General features: G+C 52.5%; 2 protein-coding genes across 3 annotated transcripts; both read right to left on the reverse strand.

The window, feature by feature from the left end:
• Positions 1-5941: 5941 nt before the first annotated feature.
• On the reverse strand, positions 5942-10849 carry Hyal2 (hyaluronidase 2). Of its 2 annotated transcripts, none has more exons than XM_045137013.1 (4): positions 10731-10849; positions 7688-8655; positions 7120-7209; positions 5942-6659 (listed from the first exon to the last, which is right to left on the reverse strand). In XM_045137013.1, exons 2-4 carry the CDS (start codon positions 8606-8608, stop codon positions 6249-6251), a joined length of 1422 nt encoding a protein of 473 aa, XP_044992948.1. In that variant the 5' UTR covers positions 8609-8655; positions 10731-10849; the 3' UTR covers positions 5942-6248. The 2 variants fall into 2 exon arrangements, with proteins under 2 accessions (XP_044992948.1, XP_004664329.1); XM_004664272.2 differs by lacking the exon at positions 10731-10849 and adding an exon at positions 9472-9833.
• A 3239-nt stretch (positions 10850-14088) lies between these two features.
• On the reverse strand, positions 14089-16690 carry Tusc2 (tumor suppressor 2, mitochondrial calcium regulator). Its single transcript, XM_004664273.2, has 3 exons — positions 16530-16690; positions 15503-15623; positions 14089-15353 (listed from the first exon to the last, which is right to left on the reverse strand). The coding sequence occupies exons 1-3, from the start codon at positions 16673-16675 to the stop codon at positions 15288-15290; spliced, it is 333 nt and encodes a 110-aa protein (XP_004664330.1). The 5' UTR covers positions 16676-16690; the 3' UTR covers positions 14089-15287.
• Between the last annotated feature and the right edge of the window lie 220 nt (positions 16691-16910).

The following is a 16910-nucleotide window of genomic DNA, read 5'->3' on the forward strand; positions in this document are numbered from 1 at the left end:
GACATCCACAACAGGCTGCCATCCGGGCTTGGTCCTTGAGTTGGGTTGGAGAAGCTGCCTGGGTTGAGGGAAAGGATGGCCCCTGAGTGCAAGGGATTGTGAGCACAACAGTCTAGACGTGTGCGCAGGAGCAAGCCACAACGCTGCTGTTGCTGATCCTGTTTTAGTAGAAGGATCTCTGTTGGCCCTGAGAGCCTGGTACAACTTTCAAGGGTTTAGGGGACCAGAGCATCAAACCAGCCTCTCCCCCTCTCCTCAAGACTCTCGGTGACACCATAAACCTAGTACTATAGATGGTACACATCGGGCAAGAAGCAAGACAGCATGGGTTAGCTGGCTGTGGTCCAAAGTCCAGAGGAGACGCTCTAATGGTGGAAGAGTTGAAAGTGTAAGGAAGGCTGGAGAGATGGCTTAGTGGTTAAGCGCTTGCCTGTGAAGCCTAAGGACCCCGGTTCAAGGCTCGATTCTCCAGGACCCATGTTAGCCAGATGCACAAGGTGGCACACGTGCCTGGAGTTCGTTTGCAGTGGCTGGAGGCCCTGGCGCACCCATTCTCTCTCTCCCTCTCTCTATCTGCCTCTTTCTCTCTCTCTTTGTCTGTCACTTTCAAATAAATAAATAAAAATAAACAAAAAATAAAATAAAAAAAAGAAGAAGAGGAAGTGTAAGGAAAAAGATTTGAGGCAATTTTGGAAAAAAGCAACAGTCAGAGATCATCTTGGCCAGAACAGGTTTTAGCTTGACGTGGTGGCGCACCCCTTTAATCCCAGCACTCGGGGAGGCAGAGGTAGGAGGATCACTGTAAGTTCAAAGCCAGCCTGAGACTACATAATGAATTCCAGGTCAGCCTGAGCTACAGAGAGACCCTATCTCAAAAAAGGAAAACAAGAACCAACAAACAAAAAGAACAGGTTTTATTCAGGGCCTGAGATCGGTGTTTCAGGCTCCAGTGGGACTGTGACCCTGGGCATTACAATGACAGCGTGCCCTGGGCAGCTTTGGTGGAGGGCAGGTGCTTTTAGGGGTCTTAAGTGGCAGAATGAGGAAGGGTCGAGTGAGAAAGTAAGGGAAGCAAGCTGCTTGTCCAGGTAACTGGTCCCCCAGGGTCACAGGTCAACAGGCTGTCTTTTTTTTTTTTTTTTTTTTTTTTTTGTCAAGATTGTGGAGCAGTTTGTAGTCTCCGGGCAGACTTCCTGGCGCCTGGGGCCCTCTTTGCTGACCTCTTCAGGAAGGACTAGAGGGTGCTCGAATCCCTCCTCCATCACAGGCTCTGCTCACATACCTGGTATTGCCAGGCTGGCCCAGTTGGATTGGTACAGGGTGGGAGAGGCTGTTTGGGGTCTAGTTTGACTGGCCAGCCCGGATTGCTCTATGCTGCAAGGCCTCTGAATCACCTCAGAGTCCTCATTACCTTGAACTTCCTCCCTGCCCCCAGGACAGTTCTTGCTATCCCTTGTGTGGGGTAACTTTGCCTAGGAAAGTGTGAATAAAGGTTTCTTCACCCCAGATAGGGAACTGATAACAGACCAGAGAAATAGTTACATCTAAGTCAGGCTGGGTGAACTAATGAATGAGTTTACTGGGGTTTACAGGAGCACTGGACTGGTGACTCAAAGGCAGCTGAACCACAGACACACACACAAACACACACACACATACACAACCCTCTTCCCACCCCCAGAAAATCCCCCCAAAAACTCATAAACCTGGGTACAGTGGCTCAGGCCTCTAATCCCAGTAATTGGGAGTCTGAAGTAGGAGGATTGCTTTGAATTTGAGGCCAGAGTGATTTCCAGGTCAGCTGGGCTAGTAGAGTGAGACCCTGACTGGGAAATAACCAAAAGCAAGCAAACAAGCAAAAACTCCTCACAAAAGCTGCATCCCTGAAGCTTCTTGCCCGATTTTCTAACAGCTCCACCCAGGATAGTCTCTTCATAGCAATTGTTTACTGCTTCTATTCTATCTTATTCTTCTCTCCTTTCCATTCTCTTGTCTTCTATCCTATTCTTCTCTTCTACTCTTTCTATTTTATTCTATTCTTCTATTCTATTTATTTGTTAGAGAGTGAAAGGGAAAATGAGTATGCCAGGGCCTCTAGCCACAGCCAAAGAACTCTAGAAGCATGCAGCCACTTTGTGCGTCTGGCTTTACATGAGCACTGGGAAAATCAAACTTGGGTCCTTGGACCTTAACTACTAAGTCACGCCTGACTCTTTTGTTTAAAAATTTTATTTAGCTGGGCGTGGTGGCACATGTCTTTAATCCCAGCACTCAGGAGGCAAAGGTAGGAGGATTGCTGTGAGATCGAGGCCAACCTGAGACTCCATAGTGAATTCCAGGTCAGCCTGAGCTAAAGTGAAACCCTACCTCGAAAAAAAAAAAAATTTAGTAAATATTTATTTATTTGTTGCAAGGAGAGTGAGAGAGAGAGAGAGAAAGAAAGAGAGAAAATGAAGAAAATGAATGAATGAGAGGGAATGGGTGTGCCAGGGCTTCTTACCACTGAAAATGAACTCTACTTTGTGCATCTGGCTTTATGTGGGTACTGGGGAATAAAACCCATCAGGTTTTGCAAGCAAGCACTTGCAATCTCTGAGCCATCTCCCCAGCCCTGCTTACTGCTTGTATAATCTTGTGACGAGGACTTGTGCCTGGCTTCTCCTCACCACAGCCATCAGCACCCATGACTCCTCTACTTCGGTGTCCATCTCTCCACTGTTTATATAAATCACTCCCCCACTGCTACCAAGCGCCTCTGTGGATGTCCAGCTCAATCAGGGAGGCGCATGAAGCTCATTCTCAACAGGGTAACCTTTTCACAAGCTAAGCCTGAGGACATGGACAGCTGTGCACCTTGGGTCAAGTATCTCGAAGGCAGGAGCTCAGAGCTCCTCCAAAGATCTCCTGATGAAATGACCACGAGCCAAACAACTCATAAATGTGGTCTGAGCTGACAAGCACGAGGCAAGGAACCCGTGGTCTCTGAAGACACGCATAAGTCAATTCGCGATTCATCATGTGCCGGTAATTACAAACATTCTTCCCATTCGACTCTAGCTGCCCATAGTTTGCTATTGATGAAGCCTAAATAAAGCTGTGAATACAGTCCGTACGGCGTTCTTTCTCCAGGGAACCCCAGACCCGCCTTTAAATCATATTTTGCATGTTGTGTTTTCATTTCATATTTATCCAAACACTGCTGGATGGCATAAAAGCTCCTCACTCTCCATTCTTTGCCATCATCAGTCAGAGGGACAAGGGACAGATTAGATCTCTTTGCCGGCTATGTTGAATCTGGTCTTGACGTCTCAAGTGCACCTTCCAGCACAGGACTTTTTGTTGCTGTGGTTCCCATATGCATTCCCAGCACATAGGCTGGTGCTGACTCAGGCAGGCATGTGTTTACTGACCAGTGAGGCCATTACTGTCATCCGCTAAATCAGCTCGAGCGGCCCCTCTGACTTTTGCCTGCCATAGACCGAGAGCCACACCCCAGCTCAGAACTCTAGCAATTGTGTTCCAACTTTTTCTAGTCTTTGTTCCCTGGCATCAAGCTGGCCATTTTGTTTATTTGTTTTCCTGAGGTAGGGTCGTGCTGTAGCCCAAGCTGACTTAGATTTCACTATGTAGTCTCAGGCTGGCCTCAAACTCACATTGATCCTCCTATCTCTGCCTCCTGAGTGAGTGCTAGGATTAAAGAAGTGTGCCACCATGCCTGGCCCTTTCATTTCATTTCTTTATTTGAGATAAAGAGGAAAAGAGAAAGAGAATGGGCACACCAGGGCCTCTCTAGCCCCTGCAAATGAATTCCAGACACACGAGCCACCTTGTGCATCTGGCTTACATGGGTACTGGAGAATTCAACCTGAGTCCTTAGGTTTTGCAGTCAAGCACCTTAACTGCTAAGCCATTTCTCCAGACCCTCTTTCATATTTTATCTTTTGAAAAAAAACTTAATTTATTTGAGAGAGGCACAGAATGGGTGTGCCAGGGCCTCCAGCTACTGCAAAGGAACTCCAGATGTATGTACCACCCTGTGCATCTGGCTTTACTTGGGTAGTGGGGAACTGAACCTGGGTCCTTGGGCTTTGCAGGCACCTTAACCACTGAGCCGTCTCTCCAGCCTCCCTTTCATTGTTTTTTTTTACTTATGCATTTTATTTATTTTGGGTTTTCAAGGTGGGTCTTGCTTTAGCCTTTTTTTTCTTTTTATTGTTTTATTTTTTTGAGGTAAGGTCTTGCTCTAGTCCGGAAGTTCACTCTGTAGTCCCAGGCTGGCCTCGAACTCACAATTCTCCTACCTCTGCCTCCCAAGTGCTGAGATTAAAGGCGTGCACCACCATGCCTGGCTCCTACCCCTTTCACTGTTTTTGAAAAAACAGGGTCTTAAGGAGGCCTCAAATAGCAGCTGTTTTTTTTTTTTTTTCTTTTTCCTAAAGAGGCAGAGACAGAATTGGGCACACCAGGACCTCTAGCCACTGCATATGAACTCCAGACACATGCACCACCTTGTGCACCTGGCTTATGTGGGTCCTGGGGAATTGAACCTGGGTCCTTAGAATTTGTAGGCAAGTGCCTTAACCACATCTCCAGCAACTGGTTTATAAGTCCAGCCTTTATCCTCTGCCTCCTAAGTGCTGGGACTACAGGCATGCTCCACCAACTTGCCTTTCAAATATACACATGGAAAGCCCTGGCAGAGGACACCTTCCCAGAGACCCTGCTGCTGGTTGCCCCCACCTACTTCCTTTTCTGGTGCCAAGGACTGAGCCCAGGGCCTCGTAGAGACTGGGGGGAAGCATGTGTTCGGCTGTTTCATGAGCCTGTCTCCCCATAGCCATTAAATCTCCCGATGGCAGGGCTGTGTGGGTGTGTCATCAGTGATACAGGATATACCCCAGAGGTGGCTAAGGAGAAGGTAGAGGGAACTCCTGTCAAAGGTCAGAGGCATTCGAGGCCACCCTGAGACTACATAGTGAATTCTAGGTCAGCCTGAGCTAGAGTGAAACTCTACCTCAAAAAAAAAAAAAAAAAAAAGAGTCAGAAGCAGGCAGCTCAGATTACTGTGGTTGCTACTGCTCTCCTGGGACTGACTGCCAGGAGCAACCATGCTGTCCCATGGCCAGAACAGACCTGGAGGAGGGTAAGTGCTCTACCAATGAGCTGGGTATACCTCCAGTCCCAGTGCTGACCTTTTAAGAATATCCCTGGTCCCAGCTCAGGATGGCTGTCACCAGCCTCATCATTCAAGGCATTGCCATAAACATGCTGACAGGGGGCCTGGGCGTGGTGGCGCACACCTTTAATTCCAGCAGTCTGGGAGGCAGAGGTAGGAGGATCGCTGTGAGTTCGAGGCCACCCTGAGACCCCATAGTGAATTCCAGGTCAGCCTGACATATCTTGAAAAACAAAGCTTATGACAGGGGTTGAACGTCATGATTGATATCTCAACCCCTTACCCACCTCCTTCCCTACCAGACCCAAGGAAGGGCTGTGATCCAGATGAGAATAGGTGTGTGTGGCAGGAGTCCATTGCCCTTGGGAGCAGGGAAGAGAGGAGACAGATGCCCTTGCCTATAATAATATCAATCACCTGCTTCCCCCTTTCTCACTGTTATGTGAGGCAAAAGGAGCTGGTATTAGCCTGGCTCTGGGTGCAGGGGCAGGTGGTGGATATACACTCAAGATGGAGAAAATGGGTTGGGATGCAGTGTGAGTCTTTCTATTCTTAGCCCTAAGAATACCCTTAGAATACCCCTAAGAATACCTTACCCTGGCATAACTCCTAAGTGGTCAGCTCTGGCCCCCAAGTCCTGATGAACGTCTTTTCCAAGTAAGAAGTCCCTAGTGGAGCGTTTCAAAGGGCTGAGTTTAACTTTATGGATGACCCTGGAATCTCTCTTACATGCCCTTGTCCAGAAGCAGAAAAACCAAGCACAAGCAGGTGTTTTATATTTAATTTACAAAACAGACCCCAAAATAATAATAATAAACTATCTAGGGGCAGGGGAGTAGGGTTAAGCCTGCTTCCCCAGCCCAGCTATATCTTCCTTCCTCTCTGGCAGGGACAGAGGGGGCTCTAAGGAACTTCCTCTCCCCCCTTAGAACGGGGGTGGGGGTGACAGCTGGTATGGATGCTTTAGACATCCTGTGGGCTCTGTCCCCTCCAGACTCAGTTGTTTACCCCCTATAGGCTTCTGTGTGCCCAGGCAGAGGCCAACTAGCTCAATGGTCAAGTAGGAGACCCCCTACAAAGTCCAATTAAGGGCCACAGTTGCCAAAGCCAGCAGGCTGATGAGGTGGAATTCAACCCAGGCCCCATTGGCACCTCCAGCCGCTTGTCTATTGTCCCACTGGCATTGCTCGCCACCCCAACCTAAGTAGCACTGGCAATGAAAGTGCGTCTGCAGATAGTTGAGGTCGGCGCGGCTGAGCTCCCCCTCAGGCTGCAGCTGGGGTTCATCAGGTGTGCGGCGAGGCACCAGGCGGAAGCTGTTGGCACTGAGGTGCAGGAAGGCATTGGAGTTGGGGTTGCGGCGCACGCAGCGCCCGTGGCCATGGCACTGGGACCTACTGCAGTACTGAGCAGCCGAGGACACATTGACCACGTAGGGGACCAGCAGCTGCGTCAGATAATTCTTGAGGTACTGGCAAGTCTCCTGTGGGGAAGAGAACCGGGAAAATGGGTGAGGGTAGCACCTTTCCCTTTAGCAGTGCTCTGAGCGCAAATGCTCTGCCACCGAGCCACACCCCAGCGTACACATTTGCACGCATAGATACACATATTTATCAAGGTGTGCCTAAGCCTTTCTGGTCAGCCCCAGTTCTCCTGAGTTTGCTGAAGGACAAAGAGAAGGGGGTAGAGACAGAAACTGGAACCCAGCTGGGCACACAAGGAAGGGTGGAACTCCAGCTGTTCAGGACAGCCAGCGTTTCCTCTTCCTGGGAGCAGGGTGGGGGCGCCTTCCTTCTCTGTTTGGTCCAGGGTCAAAGCCTCCACAGGCAGGAGATGAACCAGACTAGGTTTGCACGTCTGGCTAAGGGTGGTAAACCAGAGTCCGATTTCCCTTCCTGTCCTTGTAGACTCAGCTCAGGGAGTCTGGGTGGGGTCCCACTTACCATACTTGAGGTGTATTCTGAGTCACCCCAGAGGATGACACCTGCTGCTCCCAGGGCTGCACTTTCACCAATGGTAGAGATAAGGTCCATCTGTGTGGGAAGGGCACAGTCACTAGGGAAGGCTAACAGCACCGGGTAACAGAAGAGAGAAGACAGGCCTGTTCAAACCCCTCTCCTGTGTGTCTCTAGGCAGAGGCTGTTTTTCATTTTCCTTCAGTGTTTCACCCCATTTCCTCATTCTCACTGGGCCTCATCCTCCAGAGCCAAGGGCACGTATGAGCCCACAAAATCAAGGTTGCACTTTCTGATTCCAAAGTCAGAATGACTGGGTCCAGTTCTGTGTACTGTCCCGGCCTTACTGAAGGCTCCGGGACAACTTCTCAGTATGCCTGTGCCTCAATTTTATCTACAAAATTGGGATGATGTCATTCACTCATTTATAAGATAAAAAGAAAGTGATGTGAAGGGATGTGGAACAGTTGATAAACTGCAAGGTGTTAGGCCCCCAGTCACCCCAACATGCAGCGGTTCTTAGAGGAAAGAAAGACCCTAGAATACACACACTTACCTCACTAAGCCCCGTGAGCTTGCGGGTGTACGTGGGCCGTGTAAAAACATAGACTGGGAGTGCATGGTTGGCATGATGGGTGTGAGCCACACGAAGGGCCTCCTGAACACGGAAACTGACAAAGTTGCGACCGTGGGTAGAGGAAGCCAGCGTTTCATCCAGGTAGACAGAGGGAAAGAGGGCCGTACTCTCAGCCCACAGCCAGGCCAGCTGGTCGTTGCGGGCCACCTCGACATCAGGGCAGCGGCCCGTGTAGCTATCCCAGTTCTGTACATAATCGTGATTATAGCAGTCGGGAAAGAGGTAGAAACCCCAGAGGTGCCGAGGTCTGACCGCCTTGACACGGCGTAGTGTTTCTAGCATGAACTGTCGAGCAGCAAACTCAAATTCATATTGTGCCTGTTTGACTATTCGGTCTGACGGCCAGTCTGGGTGGTGGCTGGCCACCAGCTGACGTGAAGACTGGCGATATACATCCTTGTCCTGCCAGTTGCGTACCCACACAGGCCGCCAATGCTCCCAGTCGATGACTGCCAGGCCCGCTGGCTCCAGGGTGCGAATGTAGTACTCCACAGGTTTCTTTAGCCTCTCCAGGTGCATCCAGAGACTGCCGTTCTGAGGCACGCCACCATGCACAGACATTCCAGCTGCATCGAAGTGTGGATATAGGCCTAGGCGGTTGTAGTAGAAGATGGTGATGTTTTGGTTGACAAAGCCCTGATTAGGTGAGGCCTCTACATCGAAGGCCCTAAGGTCCAGTGGCACTTTGTGTCGTGGGGCGCAATCCTGTGTGGGCACATCCCACGCTACCACAAAGGGTCGGCCCGTAAAGATGGGTTGTGCGGTGGGCTTGAGCTCCATGGCCCGTGCCACTGCAAGCAACAGGGCCAGTGTGACGGTGGGACCCAGTCCTGCCCGCATGCTGGGGGGCCACAGGAAATGTCACCTGCCTGGCACCAGCTCAGGAACTGAAGGATAGGAGAAAACAAATCAGTTTACAGAATCTTAGCGGTGTCCACTTTAATAATCCCATCTATGTTCCAAAAACCCATTCTGTGTGACATACTGTGCTCCTGGCTGTTCAAATCATGGAGAGAAAGAAGTTAATAGATTTGAGAGACCACGGGCCACTAAAGGACACAAGATTCCTTCTTGGAGCAGATAAGCAAGCCTATGGCTAGACGGAAGTTATTTAGGTCTGTGACCCTTCTGAGGAGGGGTTGAATGGACCAGAGCCACATCCGTGCCGATGTGCCATCCAGTACATGGCTTCACAAAGCTTTGAACCCGAAGCCCCACCCTGCACCCCTGTAAAGAAGTCTTGATCCAGGGAAGGAGCAGCATTTATGGAAAGCAGGGCACAGTTCATACAGCAGCTGGGAAGGAACCCAGCGGAGGAGCTTGGTTGGTATCTGTGCAACATCAGCCGGGCAGCAAAAGAAGAAGGCTGTCAGAAGTTGGTCCTGGGCACTCTCTCCCACAGGCTTGGAGGAGGCCCGGCGGGGACAAAGGGGCAGCAGACCTCCCACGGCGGCGCCGGCCGACCTGCCCTTCCCTTCCCTCCACAGCCACCCGGAATGCGCGCGCACCCGCACGGCGGGTCCTGGGTGGAAAGCACTCAGCCAGGTCTTTGTGCACGACCCCGCCCCCGCCCCGCACGTGGGGCCAGGGCTGGCCGGGTTGGGGGTGGGGTTCCTGGGCTCTCCCTTTCGGAGGGCACCCCTGGGGATTCAGCGATCAGCCCGCAAGGAGAGATCCACCAGCCTTACACCGCCCGCGCTCACCTCGCACCGGCCTCCGCAGCCATCCCGGGCGCAGCCTAGCCCGCTCCAGCCCTTTCGCCCAAGGCACGGCCCCGGCTCGGCGCCCGGCTGGCTCCGCCCCCAGGTCCGCGGGCCCTTTAAGAATCCAGCCCGGGAGGTGTGGGTTTGGAGCGGGATCCGCGGCCTTGGCGGGAAGGTGTGTCCACCTTTTTATTTATTGCCCTCCCCCCCACACCCCTTCCCCGCTTGGGCAGCGTTTCAGGATGGAGGGCTCCCGGATCCTCGGCAGAGGAACGTGGCCTCCTATCTGAGACCCGAGGACCCTTCGAACTGGGATTTCTGCTGGGAGTCTTGGCCGCGAGAGCCAATCAGCCTCCGGTTTTACTCCCACTGTCGGCCGCCAGTGGTACGATCCTCCCAGCTCCACGGGGCAGCCGGCCTCTTAAAGGGACAGAAGCAGGGATGGGGGCGGAGGAACCTGGAATAAAAGGAGGGGGCCGTTCGGCTTCGGCCAGAAGGAGGTGCTATGCGACACCCCGAAGCTTTAGCTGGGGGGGGCAGCTGCGGTCCAACCCCCCGAACCCCCGAAAATAGGCTCTAGCACTGGGGCCCCTTTGTGTGGCAAATGGGATTTCGTTTTTTGTTTTTTTTTTTTGCAAATGGGATTTTGACCTGAATGGATCTGGGATCTCAAGGGACATTAGCGCGAGACCTTCTAGGAATTCCAGATCCCCTTGCGTCTGAGGTCTGAAGGAAAAGCCCTGTACCCCGCCCCTCTAGGGGAGGGGGTTTAGGACCGCCTCCAGGCCCTCCCAGGGCAAAGCCCAGGCTGTGGTTGTCCTGGCAACCAGGGTTGTGGGTCGCTGCGTGGCGAGAGGGAGTGGGGGCAGGGATGCTCAGCTGGGTCTGGGGGGCGGGGAGGTAGGCTATCCCCTTCGGGTGCGCCTCCGAAGCAGGCGGACCCATGGGGAGCCCTCCAGTCTAGGGAACGGTGGTCCCTCTCAACTCGGAGGAGAGTACCACTCTTGCAGAAGTTTTGGGCCGGACCTTGGAGAAAGCCAGCTCTAGGGGCTCTTAGGTGCTTCCATTACACATCCTGAGCGCCTCTGCCTAGCAAGCCCCTTCAGGCGGGGAGCACGCTTGGAACTGCACCCTCGCCTTCGCCGGTTCCCCAAAAGGGGTCCTGTCTAAGCCGCCCAGTCCCTTTTCCGCCCGCAGGCCCCAGGACAAGGGAACGCCTGGAGCAAGTGCATCTACCAGTCACTCTGAAGTGGGCTCACCTGTGCGTGGGAGTCCGGTAGGCTCCCCCCCCACTCCTTCTTGAGGTGAGCTTCTCCAGCCAGGCTACTTGCGCCAGCTGCTGCCCGCTGGGCAGCCCGCCGGGGACTTGATAAACCCCATTCCCTCCCACCAGCCCCCGCCTCCCACCGCAATCCTTTCTTCTCACTTCCTGCTGCTGCCCCTTGGAGAGGAAAGGGCCAGGAACAGTGTGGGGGAGGAGATCGACTTGCCCCTGTGTTTCCTTCGGGCAGGCCCCCCGCCCCTTGTTGGCTGGCTGCTGTTCCACCCTTCCTCTGAGTAGGATCTGCCCCAACCCCCCAGTTGTGACAGGTGACCGGAAAGCTATGGGCCTAGGATTAGGTGCTCATCTCCCCCATGTTCATTCCCTTGGGGCTGGGGATCATCTGTAAATAAACTAGGGTGCGAAGGCAGCCAGAGTGATGGTCTCTGTGGGAGTCACACTACTTGGTGATGTTCATTGGACCATCCCCTAGAGCAGGTGCCAAAGAAGGAAGACAGCCCTAGTGAGGGGGGAGTACCAGGGAAACTTCCAGGAGCTGAGTCATATATATATATTTCTCCACTGAGAGTGGAAGTGTCTCAAGTTTGACAGAAAGGCCTGTGTGACTGTGTGGGATAGGGAAGGAGTAAGACAGGGTCTGCTGGAGGGACAGTCCAGCGTGGATTTCATTGCTGCTCAGAGTAAAGGGCTTTTTACCATATGAGTGAGGAAAGGTGTGTTCCTGTGGGAGAGGAAGTGCATGATGGGGCCCACGGACTGCAGCTGGGTCCTAACAGACTTCTTCAGAGGTGCAGATGAAATCTACTCACCCTCGATCCTTCTGAGCCTATATCCCTCAGAACCCCCAGGGGCTCACCTCCCCCATGCTCAGGGTCCCTTCTAATAGAAGGCTGAATGGGAAGCCAGGTGTGGTGGCGCCCTCACTTTTAATCCCAGCATTTGGGAGGCAGAGGTAGGAGGATGGCCATGAGTTCGAGACCTCTCTGAGATTACATAGTGAATCCCGGGTCAGCCTGGGCTAGAGTGAGACCCTACCTTGAAAAACAAAACAAAACAAAAAGTTGAATGGGGAGCTGGTGTGTGTGTGTGGGGGGGTGCGGTGTCCCTGTACCACTGTGTTCGCTTCACAAGAGGCAAAGGTCTAGGAAACTCCAAGGGTGGAGACCCCTGGGAAAACAAAGACCAGGCCAGACTGTCCCTGGGCAGGGACACTTCCTTAGGCAGCCAGCAGGAAGGAAGTGAGCACAGCCCAGTGGGAGGTGGTGGGGAAGCACTGCCCCTGACTCCTATTGTTTTCAGCTTTGGGGTCAGCTGGGCAGGCTCAGCGCAGGGAGTTCCCCCAGGAAGGATGGTGTTGGTGGTGGGAGATAGGATGCTGTCTGGTATGGGACAGTCCTGGCTTCTGAATAACCAGTTGAGGGTTGGCAGAGGATGCCAGGAGTATTAGGCCTGGACTATTGTGAGGAATAGTTAAGTAAACTCACAAAACTAAACATCTAAGCAGCACTGGGTGATCCTACTCCAGGCTTGATAGGTTCAAGCTCTCTGAGAGAATGGCAGGCCAACTGCCCAGACTCAGAAACATGGGTCCCTGAATTATCCCCATTCTAAGTTGTTGTGCTGATGACCAAAGGCTTTGCAGACAACTTGTCTCACAGCAGGCTCTGAGCAGTATAGACAGAATGTTCACGGGCAGCAAGAGAACTGACACATTTGGGAGTGAGGCTTGCTGCTGAACAGAAGCCCAAGCTCACCTTCCATTCGTGGCCTGAGTGGTCAGGTGAGTTTGGAATGCAGAGCTTAATTAGGAGGCCCAGGCTGTGGTGGGACCTGACTGGCTGCTGTTCAGTTAAGGCTGGGACTTTTTGAGGTCCATGGGTCTCAGGCTGAGGTTAACCAACAGTGTTGGTACCAGAACTATCTAGGGACACACTCTCACCTTACGCAGGGCAGCTGGGACAAATCCCTAGTGAAATATCCCAAGGCCTGATTACTGCCCGGTCACAAACATAGTAAGCAGGTGAGGTCCTCCCTTACCCTGAGAGGGCCAGTGGTGAAGCTTTGTGAACACATGGCCACCTGCTGGCCACCGTTGGTATTGCCACAGCCATGCTCAAGTTTATTATTTATTCATTTATTTTTGTTTTTAAATTCACTATGTTGTCTCAGGGTGGCTTCTAACTCACAGCAGTCCTTCTACCTCGGCCTCCTGAGTTCCAGGACTAAAGGTGTGTACCACCATGCCCTGGCTGGCTTGTTATTATTTTTTTTTAATTTTTAAATTTTTATTAACATTTTCCATGATTATAAAAAAAATCCCATGGTAATTCCCTCCCTCCCCACCCCCACACTTTCCCCTTTGAAATTCCATTCTCCATCATATTACCTCCCCATTACAATCATTGTACTTACATATATACAATATCAACCTATTAAGTATCCTCCTCCCTTCCTTTCTCTTCCCTTTATGTCTCCTTTTTAACTTACTGGCCTCTGCTACCAAGTATTTTCCTTCTCACGCAGAAGCCCAATCATCTGTAGCTAGGATCCACAGATGAGAGAGAACATGTGGCGCTTGGCTTTCTGGGCCTGGGTTACCTCACTTAGTATAATCCTTTCCAGGTCCATCCATTTTTCTGCAAATTTCCTAAGTTCATTTTTATTTACCGCTGAGTAGAACTCCATTGTATAAATGTGCCACATCTTCAGCTTGTTATTTTTTTAAAAAAATATTTCCTTTTTTTTTTTTTTTTAGGTAAGATCTTGCTCTAGCCCAGGCTGACCTGAAATTCACTATGTAGTCTTCAGGGTGGCCTCAAACCCACGGTAATTCTTCTACCTCTGCCTACTGAGTGCTGGGATTAAAGGTGTGCACCACCACACCTGGCTTTAAAAATATATGATTTTATTTATTTGAGAAAGAGAGAGAAAATGGGTGTACCAGAGCTTCCAGCTACTGCAAACAAACTCCAGTGGGTCCTGGGGAATTGAACCTGGGTCCTTTGGCTTCACAGGCTAGTGCCTTAACCACTAAGCCATCTCTCCAGCCCCCTCCCTTTTTTTTGTTTTTTGAAGTAGGGTTTCACTGTAGCCCAAGCTGACCTGGATTCACTATGTAATCTCAGGGTGGCCTTGAACTCACAGCAATCCTCCTACCTTTGCCTCCCAAGTGCTGGGATTAAAGGTGTGCGCCACCACACCCGGCCTGGTTTACAACTTTTGATGGGTACTGGAGATGGTGGGGAGGTGGGACTGCCAGAATTCAAGGCCAAGGATACCAGAAGGTGGTGGTCTGGCCATTGGGTATTACAACCTCAGAGGATGCCACACTTAGGTTCAGGGTCTACAAATAATTTTATTGAAATTGAACAAATGATACAACAGTATTCCTATGCTGAGGCCACCTTCCCCAAGCCATTTCCCACGCTCTAGAAGCACACAGCTTCCACATTAAGCAGTTTTTTTTTTTAAAAAGTCATCTCTAGAAATCAGACTTTGCCCAACACCATCATAGTTTAGACTATTTACAAACCTTCACATTTTAAGTATTTCTTTTATAGTTTGCCCCTCCTTTCTGTCCCTACGAAGGGGCTCCAGTCCTTTCCACTGACTGATCCTGAAGGGGAGAAGACACTGTGGGGTAAGGGCAGTGGGTTCCTCACAGACACTGGCACCAGCCCTACAGCGGCCGCTGCTTACCACTGGGTGTGGACAGCCTTTCCCCAGCAGGGAAGACGGGACTGGGGCAAAGGCAAGGGGCATTCGACGTAATAGGTGGCTTGGGGCAACTCCTCATAGGAACAGGAGCCCACAGCCTGTCCCGACCCTGGCCTGCACTCCCAGCTGCAGGGAGGGCAGCAACTAGTTGCATTGGGGATCAGCCCAGCCCCGGGTGAAAGGAAAAACCTCCCATGCCAGTCCCCATTCCTATTTAACAGCCAATAATTTGTCCATCCTAGAGCAGGAACATATGGCAGGTAGATGGGGAGAGTCAGGCTGGACCTGTCCCCAGCCTCTGTCCGATACAGGAGGAATCGAGGTAGCAAACGGCTGAAATGCTCTGACTGGGGGGGGGGGGGGTAGGGGAGTGAGGGAAAGGAAGATTCCCACTTGTATACAGCTCCCACAGCCCAGGGGCTGGAAAAAGGCAGACTTTGCTTGTAAAGTGCTGTGACTTCTAGCTGGGCCAGGCCCTAGGCAAGCTTGGAAGAAAGTAGGCCAGGCAAGGAACTAGGAACCAGGCATTCCTGACCCGCATATGTCCCGCCATGATTTCTGCAGGCGTGGCTTGGAAGGGTGGTCTGGTGCTTCTGTCTTTAGCCCTCACCAGTCGCCCGTCACCTTTTGTCCACACACAAACCAATACAAGTTAACACCTATGGGACTGTCCCTCTCACCGCCGAAGGTTCTGGGCCAACGGAGTTTTATTCAGGGTTGTGGCCCCAGCCTGGATTCCTCAATGGAAGCCACACCTTTAACCTGGGAGGGAGTTTCTTGCTGGGCAGTGGGTGCTTGTGTCTGCCAACCGATAGGCTCACACCTCATAGAGGATCACTGGGAAATCCACGTGGATGCGGGGAGGATCCAGCTTCACGATGCCCTGCCACAGAAACAAGGGCTAGTGAGGGTCGGCTCAGGGAGCCTACTCCACGAAGCTCTTAAGTGCTACCCACAGCTCCTCCCCAGGGCAGACCTCATCCGGGTCCACCTCCCTGGTGTAGGCTGGATGAGCACCGACCCGCCCCTCACCTGAGGAATCAGATTTTTATGCACCCGCCTCAGCTTGGCGCGCTTCTGCCCGTTCTTGGTGATGATTGTTTCCTCGTAGAACTCGTGAGCCAGATCCCCATCTTCATCATAGAACATGGAGCTGTGTGGACAAGGGAACAGGTTGGGCTCAAGCCTCACACCCAGTCACGGCAAATGCCACAGACCACAGGGAAGTGTGTTCCAACCCAAGTGGGTCGGAACAATTTTGGTTGGAAGAAGAAAGGAGAATAAAAGTAAGGAATCATTTGCTTGGGTCTTGGGGGGGGGGTCTACTAGAAGTGAAGAGTGCGGTGATGACCGCCGTTCTAATGCCATACCTCCATGAGGAGGCCGATACGAGAGCACCGTCCAGAAAAATAAGCCAGTTTTCATCACTGGTCTGTTCCGCAAGAGCAGCCATTCATCCAAAGCTTGGAGTGGGTGGAGGTAGTGACTGCTGGCCCAGTGCCAAGGACTGAGACAGATGTCGGTACTAGGAAAGCTGCATCTTCCCTTTCCCAAGTGGCATGGTATCTACAGTCCAATTTCCACCATAAGGAGGGCCCGACCTGAAGTATACTAGAGCCAGGCTATTCTGTGCGGGCTCCGGGGTTAGGTCAACGCTCAGATACGGAGAATATAAATGGATCAAAGTCTTTTTTATCCCTTGTCTCATCCTCAACAGGGGTCCAGCCCTGCTTTCCCATATACTAGTACGCCCCAGAGTAGTCCCCCTTTAGAATAGGCGCGTGAACGCTTTCAATTTGCAGGCTGAGCTGGCAGGGACCCTGAGGTCTCTCAGAGCCCCTGTCTCAGCTGGACAGTGGGAAGCGCTTGCCCGGGGACGAGCCTCCGCGTCCTTTTCCCTCGGGAGACCTTCAGAGCATCCAGAAGCCGGCTGCCGCCCAGCTACCCCACCCCTTGCTCAGATGGGGCCCAGTTTGTTTTGAGCGAGTCTGGCGGCGGGCGTATCCATGGCGCCCGGCCATCTGGCCGTCCTCCCCGAGACAGACTCCCATGCCCTTACCCGCGGCGTGTGAATACGAAAGGAGGCACCGCTCGGGTTCGAGGCCGCACCAGAGCTTGCTCGGTGCCCGCCGCCTCCGGGCCGCCGCCCCCCGCCGCCGAGGCAAAGGGCCAGAGGCCCCTAGCTTTGGAGCCGCTGGCGCCCATGTCAGGGCCGCCGGCGCATGGCGGAGCCAGCAACCGCCCCGCTCTCACAGCGCTGCAGCGGCTGCCACCATGCCCAGCTCGGCTCGCAGGTGCTGCCGCCGCCGCTGCCTTCCGCAGGCTCGGCTGTCTCCACGGAAACCTCACTTCCGCTTCCGCGAGCCCTGCACGCTGCCCGCTCTGAGTGGCTGCGGCTCCTGTCGATCTGCGGGGAAGAACCAATGGCCGCTCTCAGAAG

The sequence above is a fragment of the Jaculus jaculus genome, chromosome 17 (assembly GCF_020740685.1).
Source record: "Jaculus jaculus isolate mJacJac1 chromosome 17, mJacJac1.mat.Y.cur, whole genome shotgun sequence".
NCBI lineage: Eukaryota > Metazoa > Chordata > Mammalia > Rodentia > Dipodidae > Jaculus > Jaculus jaculus.

Excerpts from the sequence above, each read along its gene's own strand:
- Tusc2 (XM_004664273.2), bottom strand. The coding sequence starts at position 16,675 with ATGGGCGCCAGCGGCTCCAAAGCTAGGGGCCTCTGGCCCTTTGCCTCG. Across the intron at positions 15,624-16,529 it reads TTCGTATTCACACGCCGCGG|CTCCATGTTCTATGATGAAG; the intron begins GTAAGGGCATGG and ends TTGTCCACACAG. Across the intron at positions 15,354-15,502 it reads ATAAAAATCTGATTCCTCAG|GGCATCGTGAAGCTGGATCC; the intron begins GTGAGGGGCGGG and ends TTTCTGTGGCAG.
- Hyal2 (XM_045137013.1), bottom strand. The coding sequence starts at position 8,608 with ATGCGGGCAGGACTGGGTCCCACCGTCACACTGGCCCTGTTGCTTGCA. Across the intron at positions 7,210-7,687 it reads AGCTCACGGGGCTTAGTGAG|ATGGACCTTATCTCTACCAT; the intron begins GTAAGTGTGTGT and ends CTTCCCACACAG. Across the intron at positions 6,660-7,119 it reads CAGAATACACCTCAAGTATG|GAGACTTGCCAGTACCTCAA; the intron begins GTAAGTGGGACC and ends TCTTCCCCACAG.